Here is a 24,536-nt window from a genome sequence, read left to right on the forward strand (position 1 = left end):
TTTTTTTTTTTTTTTTTTTTTTGGTACCAGGGATTGAACTCGGGTCCTTGCGCTTGCAAGGCAGGCCACCGAACCGCTGAGCTAAATCCCTGCCCCCTTCCCATTTCTTAAACACAGCACATACTATATAATTGGTTTGAAATGGCTCTTACACTTGGGAAACCAAAGGATAAGCACTTACAACATTGGTACTTTTATTGAATTCTTAAAATTGCTTTGTAGTACTTTCATAATGCATAGCAAAGTTTGGCTACTTACACTTGATCCACATTGTAGAAAAATTTTCAGGTTTTATTTTCTCTTGATCCTGTCTTCATGTGTAATGGTTGGTTCTAAAAACTGTTCATTGGCGTGACTGCTCTTAATCTGGCAGCTAGGTATACGGAAGAACTGAACTAGATATATGAAGAAATAAAGGTGCAAAGGTAAACATTCAGTCGTTGCTTTCCCCACTAATGAAGTTACAGAGACAAAAGGAAGACACGTCACTGTACATCATACCTTTCAATAAATCAACTTTCTGTTAAATTGCACTGGTGCCATTTTAACATGATTTTGTCAAAGGGAACATATACTGTTTTCCTAATCTATATCTAAAATGAAAGACGAGAAGAGACCTTGCCAAGCTGGCTGGAGCAGATTGGGTCATCAGGGATATCTAGATACCAGGCTCTTAAATTGAGGAAGGTAAAGCGTAAATAGAAGTAGACCTCAATTTTAGTATTTGTGCTGCCAAAGCAAGCACAGCAGCAGACCTCAAATAGATCTCTGGATTGGCCTTGACAGTAGGGCTTACTAGTATTAACATGCCCTTTACTAGTTTTACCACATTAAATCCTTACAACATTCCTCTGAAAGACAGTTACATCCACTTAAAAGATAAAAACAATGGAGAAACTGCACAAGGCTCACAGCCTGGAAGTGGAATCTGTGCTCTTCAGCAGCAGCCAAAACTAGTTATTTTGTTTTTTGAGACAGGGTCTCACTGTGTAGAGATTGACCTGGAACTCACTAGGTAGCCCAGGCTGGTCTCAAACTCATACCAATTCTCTTGCCTCAGCCTCCCGAGTGCTGGGATTACAGGCAGGTGCCACTGTGCCCAGCCCTAGTTTTTTTTTTTATATTCACCATTTTTTTCCACTTGGAACTATAAAATGAGCATTTCTGGATAGATTTTACCAGGATAATTTAGTCCTTCCTCCCTCCATGTGTGGCACTGAGGATTAAATCCAAGGAGTGCTGAGATACTCACCTCTTGCCCTTTCAAAAAGTATTTTTAAATATTTTGAGATAGGGTCTAAGTTGCCCTTGTTCCCCTTCCCATTTGAAATTTTTTCTTCCCACTTCCCAATATCACCCATTTTGGTCCTTATTTACCTTTGGTTTCTCACACAAGAGAAACAATGTGATACTTAAATACATGTGTCCAATTTATTTCACTTAGAAGTATAGTCTCAGGATCCATCCATTTACTTAAAAAGTCTCATTTAACCTTGATGGCCGAGTAGTACTCCATTGTTTATTAAAGCCAAACTTTCTTTATCCATTTATCCATTGATGGGCATCTGGGCTGCTTCCAAAATCTAGATGTTACAAATGTGCTGTAAACATCGAAGTACATGTATCACTGTGGTATGACACTTCTTGGGAAGATACCAAGAAAAAATAGCTGGTTCAAAAGGAACCTCTCGTTTAAGTTTTTTAAAGAGTATCCATATTGATTTCCACATTTTTGGATTGAGTCTTCAAATTTGGGGGGTCTTTTTGGAGATTTTTATAATTCTAGATATTAGTCCTTTGAAGAATGTCTGGTTAAAAAAAAAAATTCCCACTCTGGATTGTCTCTTCACTGTTGGTGGTTTCTTTGCTATGCAAAAGCTTTTTAAAATGATGAGGTCCCAGTTCTTGATTCTTTGTGATTTTTTTTTCCTGTGCAATTGGGGTTTTGTTCATAGTCTTTGCCTACATCTATGTCTTCAAGAGTTTTACCTATTCTATTATCCAACAGATTGTTTTAGTATTTAGACCTTTGATCCATTTCAATTTTAGTTTTAATGCATGATGAGATATGGAACCGCAAGTTATTTTATTAGAAGGCTAGAAACTGGCTGCCCATTGAGTGTGTTTTTACTGAGCTATAATGTTTAGCATAGCACATATTAAAAAATTAATACTTGAATATATTGAAAAACTGTTAAGGATTTACAAAGATAAGTTATGGTCTCAAGTACCTAATAACTTGGATTTAACTTGACTTTGGTCTTTCCCCAAGTATAATCTAGGTTAGAGAGAAAAGTAAAAATGTATATACTTTTTATTCTATTTGTAGTAGTAAGAAATCCTTTGAAACTACTAGTTTACCTCAACCTGAACTTTTATTAAAATAATACTGGACAGACCTCATAGTCAGATTAGTTGGTAATCCTTTTGAGAAAAGTCAAGGGAAATCTGACAAACTTGATCCTAGTGCCTGGGACAAAGTAAAGCTCATAGTATCACTTCCCTCCCTAAATGAACATGGAAGCAAGTTTTCTTCCTCCCAGGATTAAATTAGAATACCTATAGTGAAGATAAATTTAATAGCTCTGATCAACAGATACTAAACCTTGAAAAATGCTGTTTTCCATTTTGATTCAGCATTTAGGAAGAATTATCCAACCATTAATGTGCAGGCCTACAGTAGTAGACCCCTCAGTACAGAAAATATCAACCAATTCCTATATTTCAATGTTTATTCTTACTACGTTATCAGGACATTTTCTAGCAGTAGTTCTCCATGGCCTCTGTTTTGAAGATCAAAGTAGTTCCTTAAAGCATGACCCAAACTCGGATAAAGTAATGTATCATCCCTGTTTGTTTCTTTGGTTGAGTCCAATCCAGTCAGCTTTGACCTTTATTGACAGCTATTCCTCCTGCCCCTATCTAGGATTTATTTTGGACTCTTACTCCTTAATTTGTACAGCTCTGCTACTTATGACTATTCCTACTATTCACCTCCCATAGCCTTGACATTCTGCCTGGGCAGGTCAGCCAAACTGTAACTGAAATTTGAGCCATATCCACAATTGTTACTAAAGCATTACTTACACATGGTAGATTTTTTTCAACAGGGCCAAACTACTTTATTTAAATATAAAAATCTTTTTTCAAAACTGACAACTAAAAATCACATTTTTTCGTATGTGAGCTCATGACCACACACAGTACAAGTCTTGCGATACATATCATCTTCTAAGTTTTCTTCTGGTCCATACTCATGTTGATGAGCACTTGTGTCTCTTTTCCACACACTGCTTCTTACCACTCGTCGCAATTCTAAGGAAAAAATAAAAGATTTTCAGTGGAATCAATAATTAAGTCCATCCAGGCTTTCAGTCATATTTGTGTGTATTTAAACAATATATGGCTTAATTTTATAATAAAAGTTGATCACACAAACTAGGCAAGCTTTCTTTCCTACCTTACCTGCTTGGCCTCTGAAATAGTCATTGTTGGAGAAATTCAGAGATGGGCATGTGCGTTAGAAGTATCACATAAGAGAAAATAGGGTGCCATATCAGGAAAGGGGGAACTGGCTGAGATAAAAGAAAAAGGGTTCTTTTAAGTTCCTTTGGGGGGGGTACCAGGGATCAAACTCAAGCCCTTGCGAGGCAGGTGGCAGTACCACTGAGCCAAATCCCTGGCCCTGAGTTCCTTATTTATGTATAAGTCCAGAGCCACTTCTGTAAGAAGCAAGTCAAAGTTTGCTAATAAGCAAACTAGAAAGAAAGCCAAGAACTCCTAACACCATATATGCTGATACATTTTCATCTACACTGCTCATGCAATTACCTTCAATCTATTAAGTTCTTTATTTTGTAAAATGAGACCATTATTTTAGGATAGGAGTTGTCAGTAACTAAAGAAAAACTCCAGAATAAAAATCAGAATATTAAGAGCAGGAAAGAAACAGAGGTTTAACTTCAGTTTTTTGCAGACAGGGAAACTCAGCAAAGATAGTATATGAACCCAGGTTATCTTCATCCAGTGTTCGGCACTTTTTACACTACATCATTTTGAAGTCATTCTACAAAAATATATGTTGGATGCTTTGAAAACAGCTTAAGGCAATGACATTTTAAAAGTGCACAGAGCACAGTATCTGAGGAAATCAAACTGCTCACTGTATAGGAATAAGCTGGTATGTCTCAGTTTCTAATGAGAAAGCTACATTTTTTTTACATTTTTATCACAGCAATCCACCAAATCTGTTTCTGACAGTGGCAATACCTAAGAGGGTTTTGATAGCTTTCATAATCTAAAAAATAAAAGTCAACATACACCAGGTAATCATATATTTCCTCAGATTTATGGTAATGTCAAAATACTACTTGGAGCTGGGCATGATGCTGCACACTTGCAATCCCAGCACTCTGGGAAGCAAAGGCAGGAGGCTTGTCAATTCAAGTCCAGCTTTGGTAATTTAGTGACTTAGCAAGACCCTTTCTGAAAAATAAAACATAAAAGGACTGGGGGTGTAGCTCAGTATGAAGGCCCTGAGTTTAATCCTTATTACCACCAACACAACAGAATAACAAGATACTACTTGGATCTTTGTATTTTCTGGCTGAACATACTATGAAGATAAAAGCAAACAGGGCTATGTACCAGGCACGTTTCTAAGCACTTTAAGAGTAATGTTGAGGATTAAGTACAACTATCATTCCAGTTTAACAGATGAGAAAACCAACATAAAGGAGCTATAAATTGTTTAAGGTCAGACAGCTTGTTGGTGACAGGTAGTATAGCCTGGGTTCACATTCTTCACTCCTAAGATGGTCTGCTTTTTTCATACCCCCAGTGTGTAAAAAGCACTTTCTTTGAGATTTCAAGTTTTAATGCATAGAATTCTAGACAGTTTCCACCTGGGGAAAAATTATGTTCATCGAGATTCTAATATGTATTTAGAGTCTCCTCTAAACTTTAATCTTTGCTCCTCCAAAATATAATTTTTTACTCTCATTGTGAACTCTAGTTTTTCTAGATGTATCTTGAATGCCCTTTCTCCTTTCATTTTATTTTTTCCTTAGGACATTTTATAAGTAAAAACTAAGTAATACTGAACAGAACTGCACAGATGCCTCCTGGTTTCAGATAATGTAGGAAGGCTTTTCCTATTTGAGTTCTAATAGCTGCTTTTCAACTTTGTTCTGATGTAAGGTACCCTCCTGGTCATTTTCCATATAATACTCCCAGTGAAAGCCCCTTGAACACATTAACATCTCTGCGGAATTATGTGTTCCTAGGTGGAGAAGTAAGAAACAGTTGCTTAATAGTAAAAGAATACAACAAAAAATTAGTTTAAGTCGTAATTGAACCTAAAGTTTTACACTTTTTTCTTCTTAGTGTGTCAAACTATATGATGACAAGAACAGAGCCATACTGCATTTACTAGACATTCCTAGGAAATCATGCTAGAAAGTACAAATTGAGTGTCCCATTTTCCAAAGTGCTTGGGATCAAACACATCCAATTTTTTCTGGAATATTTGCATGTGCATGAGAAAGGCATCCATACAGGGTGTGGGAGTCCCAACAGTAAGGGGCTCCCTTCAGGTAAGGCAGCAACAGTGATCAGAGATTCATCATACACAGACCCTTTGATCCAGCCAGGTTTCTCATATCAGAGAAGGGAATTATAGATAACAAGTTCTGAGATTGTGGATTAGAACTAGATACTAGTGGGAATTCAGGTTTTTAATTTGTAAGTGTGAATATAGATTATACACACATATACAGGCAGACAGAAATATAGATAGTATTTCATTCCAGAGAAAGTAAATTTATACCAATAATAAATAGGGGAAAGATGCCGTAGAATGCTGATACTCAACTGGGTAAATGTCAGAGGAGTGTTAGGATTAGAGCTCAGTGGTGTCACACCTGCCTTGCAAATGCAAGGCCCTGAGTTTGATCTCCAGTACTGGGGGGCGGGAACCAATCTTAATAACCATCATCTTGAATACTGGTCCATCCACCGAGAACCATCAATGGAAGGATTCTCGTCTAGCAGGGAGTATTGAGAAAAAGGATGTTTGCATTTATTTTTGCACATCAGATAAAAAAAAAAATCAGAATCCCTACCATTGAGAGAGCAAGATAAAATGTGCCTTCAGATGTGAAGGACTGGTACATATCATGTACTATCCCTGTCCTGAAATGCATACACACCCAGGATTCAACTAGCAAAAAAGGGCAAAAAAAGCCCCAAGTGAGAAATGCTGTTTCTAAAAAAGCAAGGTAGGGGAAGGGAAGAGATTTCTTTAAAAATGTCAGTGTCGTAAAAGACAAGGATTATGAAAATCCAGAACAGTTTATACAGACTTGGTACCTAAAGCCAGTATCTGATCCTAGATTGGCTCCTGCTCTAAAAGGAAAGCACTAAAATGGTCATTACTGGGTCAACAAACAAAACTAGAATATGGATAGCCAATTGGGTAACGATGCTAAGTATTAAATTTGCTAGACAATGGAGCTGGTTATGGCAAGAGAATACCCCTGACTGGGAAATACATGGTAGCTACCGGGTGGTGCTATATACAGTTTACTCTTGAGTGGTTTAGAAAAGGGGCAAAGGACAGTGTTTCAATTTACTTTTGACGAGTTAGGAAAAAGTGTATACAGAGCATGCAAAGGGCAGCACAAAGTGCTAATCACAGATCAATTGGGGTAATGGATCTATAGTCCTTTGTTCTTTGTACCCTGGCAATTTTCTATAAATTTGAAGTTACTTCCAAATGAAAAAGTTTAAGAAAAAGAAACCAGACTGATGGAGATTCCAAATTTTGGACAGTTTGAGCATCAAAGTAACAGGAATGAACGGCAGTACTTTGAAAATAAAATCTTATCAGTTGAAATGATTATTTTTTTTTTAATTTAAAAGGCCTGAGGAAAAGCTTTTATGGAAAAAGAAACCAAATAATAATTGTACAAGAATGACAGAAATAGAAAAATCATCATTTATATCTACCTTAATAAACCCAGATATGAATTATCCCCTTATACTAAAAACCTTGAATAAAACAAATGAAGTATTCTGTGTCAAGCATTTTATTCATTTAATTACAAGCGGAAAAGGATATTTTTAATGGAGAAACCTAGCAGACACCATGCAATCCAACTGTCCACCCATTCAAGAACTGGCAGCATGTCTCTTGAAGTGGTGCACTGGGACTGTCACTTAGGAAGTGTTCCTACCAGGAACATTCCACTATCTGCAAACACACTACCACACATCCTATGCAGGCTCATGGTGCATAAGGGCTGGCCTGGACACTGCACCAGTGTCTGTATAAGAGATTACAAAGTCTGAGGGACTACATTAAGAGACAGTTACCACACCTCATCCCCTGAGCAGCCCCTGCATCCAGCAGCTAAAAACTATAAAAGACACTGAAATAATTGGCAAGTATTAAGTACCTATTATGTACTAGACAACTGCTTTATACTGTTAAATTCCTGAGTGTGACACCGTATCTTAGTTATGGAAAAGAATGCTATTGTGTTAGGAGAAACATGCTGAAGGATTTAAAGAATCACCATGTCTGCAAATGGATCAGCAAAAGTGTAAGACAAACATGACAAAATGTCAACATTTTTGGTAAAAAAACTTTAAAAAATAAACAGTAATTTTTTTTGCACTCACTTAACAACTTAGGGAAGCACATTAACTCTGCTGCTGAGACTTAGGTGAAATGGCACAAGAGTGGAAAAAAGTCTGAGGCAGCCTTGGAAGCTAAGAGATTAGGCAGGTGCATATCCTCCAGGGAGGATGGCTCCCAGTGAGGTGGCTCATTAGGGCATAGCCTCCTTGTCCCCTTGGTCTAAGATGACACAACACAGAGCCAGTACCTAGAGACTAACTCTCCTGCAAGTGTACGAAAGCGTTCATATCTTCTCAGTACTGATATCCTCAGGGACTGCTTATACTTTTACCCAAAGAGATTTCCCCCTATATCCTTGCTACAGTGAAAATATACCACCCTGAAACTTGAGTTAACTTTAATATCAATTTTGAAAAAGAGACCATATTCAAAGAAACCAAATGTTTATGATGTAAAATTATAAAAGAACTAGCTGAGGGAAGGAGACCAGATACTTCTAAACACTGGGTGGGAGTGCAAGAAGTACTGATGAGGGTTCCCCTTGTTAACTGGAGGGAGACAATGACAAAGCATAGTAACACGAAGCTTGGATCTTCCTTTGTCCTCCATGAACTAAAGCAGGGTAACAGGAAACAGTGTCCCTCAAATTTCTAAGGGAAGCCCCATAGCAGAAATACAGCCATAGGCCCAGGATGTACAATGTCCACAAACTTAGAGGGGACCTCAAAATGGGATTTTCTCACCCATCTCGCTGGGTGTGCATAATCACAGTGAAAATTAGTTTATTTTCCTTCTATCATTATTAAGAGCAAGCTTAACATTACTTGGAAGAAAAGCTTCATCTCTACCTTATTTGTGGAAAGGAGACATGCAAGCACAAAATGTTCTGTGCATTTGTACCAACAAAGTTCTCAATGCATGTCCAAGCCAAGGGATATTACTTTTTGGGGAGGAAAAATACTGAGTTAAACTAAGCAGTACAGATGCTACCATTTCTATGTCTGCCTTCTTGGACATAAGACACAAATTTTGTCTATATATACCTTATACTATTATGTAGTACTTCAATTTTTTTTTTATAGTAAGCTCAATTCTTGCACTATGAAAGTAGAAAACTGTATTCTAAAAGCAGATAAATATAATCTCTTACCTTCCCATAAAGAAGTAAACTTTGTCAGCTTCTTTGTGGATCAAAATCAGAAGACCAAGAGGAACCAGGTTCCAATTTCTTTTCAACTAAAAAACCTTTGCTTCTATTCCTCTCTTTTCTGAGCCTTCTGAGCAAACTGCACAGTCAGCTCCTTGTTTCTAATCTCTAGTGTCTACTCCACTCTCAGCCCTCTGTGGCCTAGTCAGGAGGACAGGAGCATCCACCAACCTCTAAAGTGAATCAACAAGAAGAAGCCATAATTAAAGAAGGCATCACATTGACTTCTCCACACTACACATCAGAAGACAACAGAGTCATGGTCACAAATCCAGAGAGAACAAGTGTAACCATATGCAAAAAGCAAACCAAAAAAGTGGAAAACCATTTGTATTCTTTTTTTCTTTTGGTACCGGGGATCAAACTTGGTACCTTGCGCTTATGAGGAAGGTAGCGGCACCACTGAGCTAAATCTCTGGCCCAACCATTTGTATTTGTAGAGAGTTGGAAAATAAACTACTCATGTGACCACTTTAACCAGTTCCCTCAAAAGGCACACTTCATTTAAATAAATGAACTAAAATTCAGAAATCAATCCTATAAGGTCTAACTTCATGAAAGTACTTCAGGACGAATGTGAACTCAAGGAAAATGAAAATCTATAACAGTTCTTGTGGTCATTAATAGCAGCAACTTAACATAATGAGGGGAAAAAGCCACCTATGTTGAAGTTTTATTCCTTTAGAAATTCCCATGATAACTGTGTAAATTTTTTTACAAGTTCTGTTCACACTAATATTTAATATATATTGAATCTACAGAAAAAAAAAAGCATGATAGGATGGATTCCATAATCTTTTAGTCTGTTAGACAAATTATAAGAACTTAGTTACCATGAGATGACATCTTGATTATATCACAGAATTAGTATAAGAAAAAATTAGACTTTTAAAAAAAATTTTCATTACTTTGTAGATAACATGTTTCTAATGAAAACTTATGCTTTTGTACGTTATTATTACATCAAAATACCATCTGAAGAGCAGTTTGAGGCAGTGGAGAGGGAAGAGCCGAGATGGCTTCAGGTAGCTGGGTTACCAGAAACCCCCTCCTAACCTCAATGCCCTCCTCTTTCACAGCTCTTCCTATGCCTTTTTATTACATTCACCCTTAGCAGCAGCAATCCTTGCTGTTGGAAGAGAAGAAAGGCTGGTTGTAGAGTCCTACAAAGATTTTTTTTAAAGGCCTACTTTAAAGAAATCTTTCCAAATCCTTGCATTTGGACCCTGGTAGATTTCTATGGATCCTGTGACAGCGATGGCTAATTTGGGGAGTACTTCTAAGTGAAGTGCTCTTTTATGGCAGTTTAGCTGTAGGAAACCTCTGTACAAAGCCATAAAGTGTTCTTACTTTCTGATTTAGGAACTGATAAGTAACTATGATTTGTATAATGATGAATATATAACGATATTTTGCACTGCTTATCTGTCTTGATAAACTTCATAAATGGCCAACAATGAATTTTTTATAAAAATGATAGAATTTCAAAATATGGCAATAAGTGTAACTATGAAAAGTGACTATATAATTTCCTATATCATCTTTGCTTGCTTTCAGATCAAGTGTGATGATTCATTTTGTAAATTTTTTTTTTTTTTTTTGTGGTACTGGGCAGTGAACTCAGAACCAAGCGCTTGTGAGGCAGGCACGGTGCCACTGAGCTAAATCCCTGGCCCTATGTAAATATTTTTAATGGCCAACTGGTATCAATTTCAGTAGGATAGAAAAGCTTTTTCTATGTCATGTCTTATAAAGATTTTATAAAGAGAAAAAAGAATTTTAGCTGGGCATGGTGACTCATGCCTGCAATCCCAGCACTCAGGAGGCTGAGGCAGGAGAATCATGAGTTCAAGGCCAGCCTGGGCTACAGAGTGAGGCCCTGTCTCAAATAAACCAAAAATTAAAAAATAAAAAGGAAAAATAACTGGAAGAACATAAAAATGTTACTAATGATTGTCTCTGTAGAATCATGAGCTAAGAGTTCTTTGTAGATTTCTGGCTATTCTACATTCTTAAATTATTCTTGTAATAAAAACGGGGAGAAAAAACCCCTCAAAACAAGGCTTACATTCATTTTTTCATTTTGCTTTTTATTTGTTTTTAAGACATTTGAGTTGATCCCATTCACCCTACAGAACCTCTTCTAAATTCTTAAAACATACACAAAATTATTATGCCTAAACATTCATTCCAAATGGATCTATTTTATATATTTATTACCCCATATATACATAAAATATGTGCTGTCTAGACACACTAGAACTCCACAAAATTACCACATAAAGAACATTTATGTTGCTGAGCACAGAGATGCACACCTGTAATCCCAGCACTCAGGAGGCTGAGGCAGGAGGATCACCACAATATTGAGGCCAGGCTAAACTATATAGCAAGAACCTGTACATATAAAAAAAACTAAAAAAAAAAAAAAAGAACATTTATGTTTGCTTCTTAAAAGACTCTTCTTTGGGCTTCTATTTTAGAGAAGGAAGAATCCTGTGTGCTCCTACATCATTACCACAGTACCCATCCAGTATGATTTGTTTCTCTCTTGACAAATGGTGACTCCAACATTTATGCTAGCATACTGCCTGCCTGTAAATAATAATGAATGGACGGAAGGACAGATGGTCAAATGAATGCAGAGATAAACACAGGAATGGAGAACTGCATGCTGAGACAGACGTACAGAGAAAGGAGTGACTGTCCAAATGAAGACTTTCAGTCCAGAAAGCCTGGTTCCAGTCCCTACTCGTGTAACAAGCCACCTGATGTATCTGGGTCTTTTATTCACATATAAAATAAAATGATCAGACTAGCTGACATCCTTCTAGCTGCTAAATTAGGTAAGACTTAGGGTGCAGTGTTTTTGTTGATTTTCATTTTAAGCAACTAGACAGTTTTGCAGGTATCTATTTAAAAACAAACAAAACGCTACCCTACTTAAGATCTAACTGATAGCAAATCCTTAACCAGGGACACCACTACAACCTTGATCTAACCCTATTTTTTGGTTTGGGGTTTTTTTTTTTTTTTTGGTACCAGGGATCAAACTCGGGTCTCTGTGTTTGTAAGGCAGGTGGCAGAACCACTGAGCTAAATCCCCAGCTCTCTTTGTTTTTTTGAGATCGTTTCACCATGTAGTTCAGGCTGGTCTTAAACTCTTATGTCTTGCAGTCTGGCCTCAAACTCACAGTGATTCTCCTACCTCAGCCTTCTGAGTGCTGGGATTACAGGAGTGTACCACACCTGGCTTACATGTTCTTTAGAAATGCACTGTTGTGAGGTTTGGACTGAGAGCCTCAAACCCTAATCTACTAAGGGCAAATTTAAGTCATTTTATTTTCAACCTATGAAAAAAATACCTTTCAACCAACTGGAGATTATTATATCTTTAATGAGAAAGAATCTAATGGCTAAGACTTTTTGCTAAGTGATAAAACATGATCCTGCACAACATAAAATGTAGCCACTTACCTTTTACTTTTTTATCAAACTTCTTCTGTTTCATTTTTTCTCGGTTCATTTGTCTCACTTCCTTTGCTTCTTCTAGTGCTTCCTGACTACCCCAAACTTCAAGAGACCTCTTCACAATCTACAACAGTCCACATTTAAGTTATGATGCTTCAGAGTTGGAAAATATAATTATCAAATCCAGAGAAGAATGATTTTATTCAAGTAAAATTTAATTTGAAATTTAAAAGATTTAAAATATTAACAATAGGAAATGACTCTGATAACACACCTATCTCAACCTAGGAACCCTCAGCACTGTATGCTGAATTACAGTATACAGTATGTATAGACAAGTTATCCTTTGACTATACTGCTTTCAGAGTACAGAAGGATCCACAGAAGGAATCGGGGTCAGTGGGCTTGAAGAGTGCTCAGGCTTAAAGAAGTCTGTTGATATCAGCCACATCAGACCTATATATGAGGCCATCTCCAAAAATTTCCAACCAAGGAAACCATCAGTTACCATTCATCTCCTTATTGATCAGCGACTGTTTCTATCCATTGACTAACTTCTTTGTTTTTTGGTACCAGGGAATGAACTCAGGTTACTTGCACTTACGAGGCAGGCGGCAGAACCATTGAGCTAAATCCCCAGCCCAACTAACTTCTGATTTACAGAATATGAAGTTTTTTTTTAAAAGCCAAACTGTGGTAACCTAAGTGACCTAAAAAGTCTTTATTCTTAACATAATAAAATGATATATCTGTATTTCACAAATTCTAAGATATAACACTTTTAACAATTTAGCATCCCTGGAACTGTTGCATTACTAATGTGTTTAAGGGTACTTTACCAATAGTAACTCAAAACATGGTTTAGAAGAACTGAACTGAATGTAAAAAGTTTAAGAATAACTTAGTCTTTTTACATTGGCATTTTCCCTATGTATGCATGAACTTGAGACAGTATATGACAAAACTATTAATGAAATCTATTTTAATAAATGTAAAAAAAAACACTAAGTGATAGGAAAACTTGAGTTGGTTTAATTCACAGCATTTTTCTCATTTTTTGAGAAATGGTACAGAAAATAATGAATTTTTTTTCCTTCAGTCCTGAGGCATGAACCCAAGGAACACTGAGCTATATCCCCAGACCTTTAATTTTTTATTTTGAGACATGGGCTTGCTGTGTTTCCCAGGCTAGCCTCAAAAGTGTAATCCTCAGGCCCAAGTCTTGCAAGTTCTGGAATCAAAGCTATGGGTCACCATGTCTGGCAAAAGGTAAACCTTCTAATTGACAGTTTTATATTTAATGACATTCAGTACAGTATTTGTTTCACAATGTGGCTTAATTTTATTAAAAGATGGGGGATTTTCTAGCATATTCCAATTCAAGCTGTATTTGAAAGCAGTAGCTCCCAATACCTGGATGTAATGGCACAAAAATGAAAACTGCACTATCCAAACCACTTGGGAGCAGACACAGGAGACTGACTGTGGCTCTAAGGCAACTTTCCTGGGCACCAGTAGCTCCAGTCACTAAGTGGCTATCAGTCACTATCCTGGCACACCTGTAACTTATTCAGGGCAAGAACAGTTGTGAAGCTCTGTTCTGAGATGTACCTGAGTTACACAGATGCTTGATGGTATTTCCCAAAATAGATAGATTTCAGGCATTTGTGAAATTTCTGAAATTTAAATGTTTTTAAAGATTTCTTTGCTTTTTTTTATTTTGGGGGGGTATAATTTTTGTTGGTTAGTAGGAAGGAGATAGGGAGAAAGGGGAATAACATCTGACTCCTACTCTAAAATTTTTTAGTTTCAGAATTAGATTTTTAATACCACTCATGAGCAACATAATTTTCTCAAAGTACCACAGCAAAAGCAAAAGGAGAAAACACTGTGTTATGAAGTATCCTTCCATGACTATGATGCATGTGCAAAAAGAAAAGGAAAAGAATCCTTTTCCCTCTCTGTAAACAATTATGGAACTAATTATAACTAATTTATTATTTAAAACTCATTTAACCTGAAGCCCAAAATTCATGAGTACAACTTATTAGAGACCTGTAGTTTTAAGTAGAGTTTCATATCACCCCACTGTGAATGATGAGGATTCTTCTTCACAATAAATTTAAGAGCTGGTTCTCTTTTTTCTAGATCACAGTCTTTTAGAAGGTATTCTTGCTTTGCTTCTGTTTTGGTAATAAGCTTGTGTTTCTCATCAGGATCTCTGAAAAGAGAGTAAGTCCATTATATTAGTTATTTTTTTTTAATTTTTTTATTTTTTTAAATTTAATTTATTGGTACATTCTAGGTAGACACTACAGTTACATTCATTACTGGGATCTTGTACCTTTACATGCCAGGTCTTGGTTCTCATTTTTTCCCCTTGTCCCCACCCTTCCTTCACCCTCCCCTCCCCTCCCTTCCTCCCCTTCAAACACTTTAATTCCATTTTTACATTTTCTCATATTTTTTCCTTTTCCCTTGTTCTCCCTTCCCTATCCTTCTCACTGTCCCTACACAAATTAGTTATTTTAAACAAACTAAGCTTTCAAACAGTCCAACAACCAGAGGGGATAAAACTCTCAAAGAGACACAAAACACTTTTTCTAGCTGCAACTCTCAGGTTCAAATCAGTAGCATAAAAATTTCTAAAGAAAAGTACTTTATCTTTCACTTGTTCTAAGAAATTAAGTTAGCAATAGACTTGTGGCATTAACACCTTAAGAATTTCTTTAAAGTCATATTTCAGAAAGAATTTGAAATGATTTATAAGAGTAAAGAAAATATAAATGAGAGCAATGAATCAAGGATGACAGAAAATGTAAAAGCAGAAGGGCAAGATGGCAAAAAGAAATAAGTAACAAACACGCAAGCACCAATCTCCTCAACATAGCTGAATTTCCAGCTGCATCTGAGTGTCCTCAACAGATAAGTTAAAGTGGAGAGAGAGTCAATTACACAATTCTTCTCATCCATTTGCACTCCATCTGTATGTCATCCGTTCAAGGCACTCAGAATACAGCCTTGTTTTTAATGAGAAAGAAAGCCTCATTTTAATGAGGCTTTCACTCTAAATAGAAGACAGTCAACAACAAATATTATGACAGATCAAACTGCTTTAAGAATATAGAGCTCAATGAAGGAAGAGAAATTTTCAGATATGAGGGTAATCAGAGGCCATTTGAGAAGAGTCATCTGAGCAGAGGCCTGAAGAAGTCTCAACAGCAAAGAAAACCTTCCTGGCAGAAGGAACCTTTGCAGAGGCTGGAGGGCAGGAGCACACTTTGCACTTGGAGTTTACAAAGAGCTGGTTTTACTAGAAACTCAAAGCAGATGATGGTGAGTGGTGGAAGGAAAAGACAGATACACAGGGATCTTGTGGGCAGTGGGGAAGACAATCCTATTCTAAAAGGAGTCAGAAACCACTTAAACAGTCTTAAATTGCTATATGGAGAGGAGACTCAAGGGTGAAAAGTGTAGAGGGAGGACAGAGAATAGTGCAGTGATCTCAGAAATGGTGACTTAGACTAAGTGGATGGATTCAGGGTTGGCTTGAACACAAAGTTCACTGGACTTGGAATTACACACAGAACAGTAGCGTTGCAGCCAATGAACAAAGCCAGCATTTATGAATGCTCAATCCTAAAGAGGTTATTAACACAAGTCAAGAGGAAAGAAATCAAAGATTCTCTCAGAGGATTCTATCACAAAACCTACTTAAGTTTGAGATTAACCTTAAGAAAGCTAAGTAACTAAGCCAGAGGTTTAGCTCAGTGGCACCAGCACCTATCTGGCAAATGCAAAAGTCCTGAGTTCAATTCCTGATTCCACCAAAAAAAAAAAAAAAAAAACAAGAAAGAAAGCTAAAAAATGAAAAATATAAATGAAGGGAGAGACATGTAGACTACTCTACAAAGATGTTGAAAGGAAACAGAATGGATGCTTATGTTCCTAATTATGTTTAAACAAAAACAATGTGTGAAATACACCAACACAAGACTTAGCTGAATAGGAAAACCACATGGAATAAGAAGGATTCTGGGGTGATATAAAAAGGCGATAAAAGGTTAAGAGAAGAAAAAGAATAAACAGAAGAGTGCGATTTACCCCCACCTATTCTCTTTATGAGGGGAACAAAAGATGAATGAAGTATTCTGAGCTTCCCTCCCTTCACCAAAGACCCGATTTTCTAGTCAACGTGTCTATACACTGGGATAAGTAAGAAGAAACAGGGACCCTTAGGCCTAGAGAAGACAACAGTTAGGAAGCTGCCTCTGAGAGATGGAGGAAAAAACCCAGGGAAACAGAAAGGAAAAGGAAATTTCTATGGCAAAACCAGGGACATACTTTGTGTTGTATGGGGCATATCATAAACTTTGATAAGCTCAGGCTTCCTGTATTTCTTTGGCAAAATGGAAACCACAGAAATTTTAGGAAATCTTCAAAATAAAAATAAAAAAACATAAGAAAATATAAAATGCAAACACGTGCAATCATTATTTTGCCTTGAATTTATATGTAAACATTAAATTTTTTGTTTTGCTTTGGGGTTTTTTGGTACTGGGGATCGAACTTGGGACCTTGTGCTTGTGAGGCAGAAGTGGAACCACTAAGCTAAATCCCCAGCTCAGTAAACATTAAATTTTAGAAATTAAGAACACTATTTGAAAATAATCAAGTACCTGCAGTTATCACAAGTTGCCAAATCAAAGTGATTCATAAGATAGGAATCCATAAATTCTTTCCCACATTCTTCACATACTGTATAATCAAATTCCATAACTGGTCCTAAGAAGAGAAAGAAAATTCCTTAAATTTTCCTTTTTTTTTTTTTTTTTTTTACTAAAACAATGTATTTTCCTCTATTTTACTAGCTTATCATTGTGTATTTTATGCCAGACACAAATATCTAAGTAAGAGACAAAATAAAATGTTGGTTAAATAATCTCATGTCTAAAAATAATCTTTAAGAGGAAAAAATAAAGTAATAGGAAGGGAAAAAATACTACCAATGCATCAAGTGTTCCTGACCCCTCCCATGTGCAGAGCACCAGTGTCAGTGTTACACTGCTGCTGTAAGAAATAATCATGACTTGAGTGGTTTAAATAACAAGTCTATCATCTCATTTTCACAGTCTGATGGGCTCAGTGGGTCAAAATCAAGGTGTGTACAGGGCTGGCTCCTTTCTGGAGACTTCAGAGAGCACATGACCAGCTCCTAGAGGCCACCCACATTTCTTGGCCCAGACCTCCTTACCTCCCTTCAAAGCCTGCAACAGCACTTCTCACACCACATTGCTCACTCCTTCCATAACCATGAGCCCTCCTGGAGCCCTCTGATTACATCAGGCCTCCAGATAACCCAGATAATCCCCCCACTCAAGGTTTTTAATTGTATTTGCAGGGTCTCTTTTGCTCTAATTAATAATACTCATGGCCACCAGGATGATTGGGATGTAGACATCGTTAGGGGCCATCATTCTGCTTACTAGAATAATGGAAATACTTTAGGTCAGTCCTGAAGTCAGTACTTCCAGTTAATACTTCAGGAAGTACTGAAGGTTAGTCCCAAAGTGGGAGAGAGGGAAGGAATCTGCTTATGACAGCAGAGACAGGGTAACAACATATAACAAGAACAATAAAGAACAAGGCAACAAAAGAGTCAATACAGAACTTCTAAATGGGAAAATTTTTTTTCCCTCCATTCCACCCCATACTAAAAGAGCAAAAATTTCCTCCTTATGTAGTCTCAACTACTAGATTATAAACTCCTTGAGGAGAGACAGCCTATTTAGCCACCTACCCTCAACACCCAGCACAGAAACTTCTCTAGGCAAGGGAAAAAAGCAAGACTTCTTTATAGACTTGAAATGCCTTGCTAGGACCTTAATCCTTTAAACGTAAGTCTCTAGGAGAGTGGTGGTGAACCTATCACATGCGTGCCAGAGCGGGCTGTTTACTATGACTGAAAACTCTAAAAGGTCAGTACTTAATTATGACTGGTACTGTGAGGCCCACCCTGAAAAATGCCATAATTTCCAGTGGGGAGAAAGGAGTTGACACTTGTTCCCTTGTCTACATATTCTTATCACTACCTTCCTTTACTTACCTCCAAACAAGAATGACTATCAATATCCCATCCCTCTTTTTTTTTAGATAGGGCCTCACTGAGTACAGGCTGGCCTTGAACTTGAGCTGTGATCAAAATATACAGTGAATATTTAAATTTTTAAAAATGTGCTACAGAAAAAGACACAATTCCATTAATCTCCACTTCAAAATACTGGCCCATTTCAAACACACTTATCCCATCATTCTTGCCCTTTCTGAAGCAGTTCTAGAAATCCTCTTCCATAAGTGTCTATATGGTGTGATAAAAAAAAGTACAGTGAATGCTCCTGCTTAGAACAATCCAATGGAAAGGCAGGCTTGTAAAAACATTACGTTGTGCCCTCATGGACCTTATTCACTGGAGGTGGCACTGTGAAACCTAGCTCTTCCCCAAAGTCAAAATGACCATTAAAGGCAGATGTTTTGAATCAATCAAGGACATCAAAGCAGCTACAACAGGGCAACTAAAGGCAGTCAGCAAAGAGGACTTCCACAACTGCTTCAGAAAATAGCAAGAATGATGAGATACATGTCTGAAGTGAGGGGAGTATTTTGATTAATGGCATTATGTCTTTTACTGTAATGTTTTAATTTAAATATTCACTGTATTTTTCAATAATTCATATATAAATGACTTACCAAAGCATTAACCTTACATAATTGATTTATATCTTTTTATCCCAGATCTAGCTTTCATAAACTTTCTCCAAGCATAAATCAAAAGAATGTCTTAAATTTTTTTTTTGGGGGGGGACCAGGGATCAAACTCAGGATCTTGCACTTGCAAGGCAGGCACGCACCTCTGAGCTAAATCCTGGGCCCTAAATGTCTTTAATTTTATCTCTAGGAATTCTGGTCCCTCATTTCATCTGGTCAAGATAATTTGTTTTGTTTCTTTTTGTTTGGGAGATAGGGTCTCACCGTATCACCTAGGCTAGTCTTGACTCCCCTCAGTCTCTGGAGTAGCTGGGACCACAAGTTTGCCTGAGTTTATCAGATAATTCTGAGTATTTATTCTATCCCTCAATATATTGGCTCACTTCCTATTATAAAACAACAGAGAACATCAGCATCAAAAGTTAAATAATCTTTTCAATAAGGGTGTTTCCTTTGACTTTTTCCTTTAATTTACTAACAAAACCACCAAACATTATCAGTCTTGTTTAATTTGCTCACTGCTTAGAGTAACTGTGGTATTATTTTAGCATCAATTTGCAAAGAATTATGCATGTTATTCAAAATAACCAATGTAGACATTCATTTCTGAAAAACTTACGCTTTACCTGGTTCATGAACAATGTTTCCAATTTTATGTTCTTCTTCTTCCTCTTCCAAAATGAAGCCCCCTCCTGTATCAATTATTTTGGAGGCTGCTTTTATATTTGTCAACCCTAGAAAAAGTAAAAAGAAGTGGTCATCAACTGAACTAGGTAAATCGCTGTGTTCTCTTATGCATAAACATATACTTTCTTCAAACTGAATGCTTATCAGAGAAATGTTATTTTTTTATCTAGATGTCCCCCCAAAGCCTTGTGCCTTCATAGCTGGGCTCTGGGAAGGTGGCTGGATCATGGGAGTGTGATTAGAGGATTAGTACACTCAGTTTATAGCTAAATGTGATGTTGGGAGGTGGGTCAGTGGGGCGTGGCCTTGAAAGGTACATCTTCTTCCTCCTCTGATCTCTCACTTTGTTTCCTGCCACCATGCCATGAAGGTACTTTTCCTCTGTCATGTCTTGGAGCCAAGCCGACTATGGACTGGAACCTCTAGAAACTGTGAGCCAAAATAAACCTTTCCTCCTTTAAATTGTAAGTGCTGGGTATTATATTTCAGTGGTGAGAAGGCAACTAAAGATATCAGTATCACTACTTCTATCCAACATTGTATTGAAGGTCCCTACTAGTGTAATATGGCAAGAAAAACCAAAAAAAAAAAAAAAAGCACAAAAATTGGAAGGAAAGAAGTAAAATAGTACTCATTTGCAGGTGATGTGATTATGTATATAAAATAGCCACAGGAATCTTCAAATGGAAGAGCTAGCAACAACCTCAGAAGATATGTATAAAACCTCTATACAGAAAGCCTCAGAAAACTAAAAGAAATCAAAGGCAACCTAAATAAATGGACAAGTATAGCACATACGGATTTTAACCCTCAATGTATTGTAAAAATGTCAATTCTTCCCTAAATTCATCTAAAGAGTCAAAGTGGTCCCAATCAAATCCCCAAAAGCAGGGTATGTGTTGTGGGAGAAGGGATGCTGATAATCTGATTCTAACATTTATATGTGAACAGAACTTAGAGCAGCCAAAATAATCTTGAAAAAACTGTAGTATTTATATAACCAGACTTACTTTAAACCCTAAGACTGAGTTATTGACACAAAGATAAATAGACCAAAGGAACACGAGAGTCCTGAAATAGACCTACATGTATTTGCTACTTAATTTATGAAAGGCTCCAAGGTAATTCAGTGGGAAAAAGATAAGTGGTACTGGGATTTATAATGAAGGTACTACTACAATACAGACAGAAAAGGATAGTCTTTTCAATAAATGAACTTTTAATCAACCTCATATAAAACACACACATAAAAGACTTTAAAATGGATCACAGTCTTGGATTTGAAAGGTGAAACAATAAAGCCCCTGGACCAGTGGTAGCTGACCTATGTATGGTACACATGCCATAGCAGTCTGTATCACTGAAAGCTCTAAAAGGTTTGCCATTACTGCTCTAAACAAAAACACAGGAAATGAACTTCATAAATTTAAGGTAGTCCAAAAGCTTCTTAAACAGAACACAAAAAGTACTAACCATAAGAGAAAATATGCTAAACTGGACTGGATAAAACTTAAGGACTCCTATTCAAGATACTATTATGACAATAACAGGAAGCAAACAGATTTTTGCAAAATGTCTGACCAAGGACTCATATCTATATGAGACCCAAAACAAATAATTTAGGAAAAAAAAATAACAAGCACCTCAGACACAAGGATATGTGAATGCATATGAAAAGGTGCTTGTCATCATCAATCTCTAGAAAAGCACAAATTAAAACCACAATGAGGGATTTAGCTCAATGGTGCAAGCACAAGGTCCAGAGTTGGATCCCGGTACCAAACAAAAACAAAAACAAAAAACCCACGATGAAATATCACCACACTTTCACCAGAATGTTTAAAATTAAATAAAGGAGATAAAATGAAAAAGACTACCAAATAGTATGTATGTGGAGCGATCCAGACTGTCCTGTGCTGCTGGTGAGATTGTAAACTGATAAACTCACTGTTTGGCAGTATCTACAAAAGGTGAACATGAACTGCCCTATAGCCCAGCAGTTCCACCTTTAATACATACCCAACAGAAATAAGTATGTATATACAAGAAATGGTAAAAAACATGGTGAATATTTTTTTAACTTATTGTAGTAAAAGACGTATTGCCAAGAAGTGTGTTCAAAGCAAGGGGGAATATCTTGAGAGGGACTAACAACAATGTGTCTTTAACTGTAATAACTTTTTAACTTAAAAATTCATTGCGTTTTCTGATCATTCCTTGTATGCTTGTATGTCCACTAAAATATATGTACAAGAAAAATATATGTAAAATATATGTAAATCTCAGAGGATTTATTCATTATAGCTCCAAACTGGAAATGACCCAAAAGTAAAATGGAAAAATCGTGGTGTAAAACAAAGACTACTATACAATATATAAATAAACGACTGACACATGCAACAAAATGGATGAATCTTTCAGATATTATGTTGAGCAAAAGAAGCCAGACACTATGATTCTATTTATGTATTCCTGTATAATGATCAAGGAAGATAACGAAAATCACATCACTCTATAAAGCACTATACAAATGGGCTTTTCAAATGTCTTGACAAACTTCTTTAAACTTGATTCAGTTGCAAGTAGATTCTCTGCCTGTATACAGTTAAGGCAAACCTTCCAGTCAATATCAACAGAGCAAACCTGATGGCAACTATAAAAGGAAGTTTTAAATTGTATACTGCTGTAAAATAGGCAGTTGTTTAAGAGTGGGTCCCGGCAAGGACCACTCTATTGAAGGACAGGATGTATCAGAGATGAGGGCAGAGGCATTCCTACCAAGAAGGACCTAAGCATCATTAATAACATGTCTGTGTTATGGGCTTGAGATAGAGAACAAGACACAAGACCAAGGTATCGGCATGAAGAAGCCTCAACTGTAGTGAAGAAATCACATGAGCTGAGGGTTCCACAAGGCACCGAGGGTAGGACCAATACACGTGCTGGAAAGGTAAGGAACTGGGTTACTAATGGGGGGAGAGAAGTCTGGAGAAATACAGAAGAATCAGGCGAGGTCAAAGAGCTTAGAGTTTATCATGGAGGCAATGAAAAACTTTGGAAGGGTTTCAAATAGGAAAAGACAAGATTTTTGTGTTAGGCATATTGACATTCAAATAAAAAACTAAGAAGCTATTGCAACAATCAAAGAAAACAGGATATGAGGCAGAAATTAGAGAAGAGGGAGCAGTCGTAGAAATTGTAGGTATAATTGGAGCAAATTACTTCCAAAAGCAATGCGGACATATGATTGATTTTCTTTTTAAATAGTGGGTAGCTAAGGGTTGCCCTAAGAAAGGGGGCTGATGAAATCTAGCTCTTGCAAAAATAATTTTTTCTTGCTAAAGATAATAAACACACCTATTGTAGCAGAGGTAGCTGTGGTCAAGGAAACACCCTGAACCCAATGTCAGATGCCTTGAGGTCCTGATGAACCTATGCAAAAGAACCAGAGTAAATCCTTTTCCTTCTCTGGTCTCAGCTACCACATCAGTAAAACAAAGAAACCAAACTCTGCCCTTTTCATTTTCCAGGACGGCAGTGAGAATCCAAATGGATAATCTGGAAAGTTTGGGGCTTTAGAGGTTACTCTTTTAGCCACAAGAGGGCAGTGGCTCACATCTCTTAGCTATCCCAGCCCAAGAAGAGGGCCGGCAACTCCGTGGCTTTCAAGTGGGTGGATGAACCAGGGAGTGTGCAAGCCTACTATTTAACTGGGTCACAGGTCTCTAAAAGATTTTCAGGAGGATCACTCTTGGGGCTGGTAAAAGCGCAACGGGGTTAGGGCAAAAAGGGAAGGTCTGGGAAAACGAGGCGCTGACAGGAACAGGCTGGTATTCCCTGCGGGGGCGGCCGCTGACCAGGCGGAACCTGGGAGTCAAGGGCCTGGGTTCCAACGCGAAAGCACCCTGCAGCCGGACCAGACGCTCCATCAGGCCCGCAGGACGTTCGCGCACCGGGGACCTGGCGCCAACACGAGCCCTTAGCCGGGCCTGGCGCAGCATCAGCGCCCGCTGCCGCTTCCGCTCGATGCTTGCGCGCACCGATGCTGGCAGCTCCACCGACTGCTCTGAAGCCGCGGGCTCTGGTGATGCCGCCTCGGCTGCCGCCATCTCCAGCCTATCCCTCTACGCTAGACCGAGCCCACAGCTGGCCCAAGCGCGGGTACAGTCTGCCGCCTCAGGGAGATGACGCAGTTGAGGAGGAGAACCGGAAGTGGGCGGAGTCCGGGGTCTGGGCATGCGCAGAAACAGGTGCTTCCTGGCTGTTCGCTTGTAATGAGGACGCTAAGTGTAAAATGATGTTTTAGGATCTGGTGATCTTTTAAATAAGTTTCGCTTAGTGGTTCATGCCTAAAAGATTAAATCCTAGCTGATGCAATCGGTGTGATCTTCGGTAACTTGTTCGACCAGAATTTAGTTTCTTCTGTGATAAAATTATTATGGGCCGCTTCCAGGAAAATTAAATTTGCCAGTACCATGTCTGGCACACAGAAAGCGTCAAACAATTATAGCAGTGAGTAGTAGTAGTACCAATTACAGAGCTAAACAGATAACTTTATGTTGGACACACGCCCTAGGGAACTGAGCCTTTGATTTGAAATGAGAAGACCTGGGTTCAGATTATTGGCAAACAAGGTACCTGGTACTAAAGCTAGCGTGCAAGGGGTTGGCTATCTTTTCCAGGGAATTCTCCTGATGTGGACGAGCTGCTGCCAGATAGTAGAGTTGGACTGGGACCACATAACCTGATTTTGAAAAGGGGTGG

General features: G+C 37.7%; 2 protein-coding genes across 2 annotated transcripts in view; one reads left to right on the plus strand and one right to left on the minus strand.

Moving 5' to 3' along the window:
• Positions 1–11,644, plus strand: part of Ncbp1 (nuclear cap binding protein subunit 1) — a 56,557-nt gene extending 44,913 nt beyond the window's left edge. Inside the window, exon 24 of the mRNA XM_010614408.3 lies at positions 11,333–11,644. The gene's annotated coding sequence lies outside the window, so the exon portion shown is untranslated. The remainder of the gene's footprint in view (positions 1–11,332) is intronic.
• Xpa (XPA, DNA damage recognition and repair factor) lies at positions 2,005–23,969 on the minus strand. Its single transcript, XM_033759191.1, has 7 exons — positions 23,750–23,969; positions 23,630–23,717; positions 19,712–19,819; positions 17,000–17,105; positions 14,376–14,541; positions 12,327–12,444; positions 2,005–3,315 (listed from the first exon to the last, which is right to left on the minus strand). Exons 1-7 carry the CDS (start codon positions 23,879–23,881, stop codon positions 3,167–3,169), a joined length of 867 nt encoding a protein of 288 aa, XP_033615082.1. The 5' UTR covers positions 23,882–23,969; the 3' UTR covers positions 2,005–3,166.
• Positions 23,970–24,536: the final 567 nt, after the last annotated feature.

The sequence above is a fragment of the Fukomys damarensis genome, unplaced genomic scaffold (assembly GCF_012274545.1).
Source record: "Fukomys damarensis isolate Sample0158 unplaced genomic scaffold, DMR_v1.0_HiC HiC_scaffold_36, whole genome shotgun sequence".
Taxonomy (NCBI): Eukaryota; Metazoa; Chordata; class Mammalia; order Rodentia; family Bathyergidae; genus Fukomys; species Fukomys damarensis.

Coding starts and splice junctions, on each gene's coding strand:
- Xpa (XM_033759191.1), bottom strand. CDS start 23,881: ATGGCGGCAGCCGAGGCGGCATCACCAGAGCCCGCGGCTTCAGAGCAG. Junction 14,542..16,999: donor GCAACTTGTGATAACTGCAG/GTACTTGATTAT, acceptor CTCTCTTTTCAG/AGATCCTGATGAGAAACACA. Junction 12,445..14,375: donor AACTCTACTTAAAACTACAG/GTCTCTAATAAG, acceptor GGACTGTTGTAG/ATTGTGAAGAGGTCTCTTGA.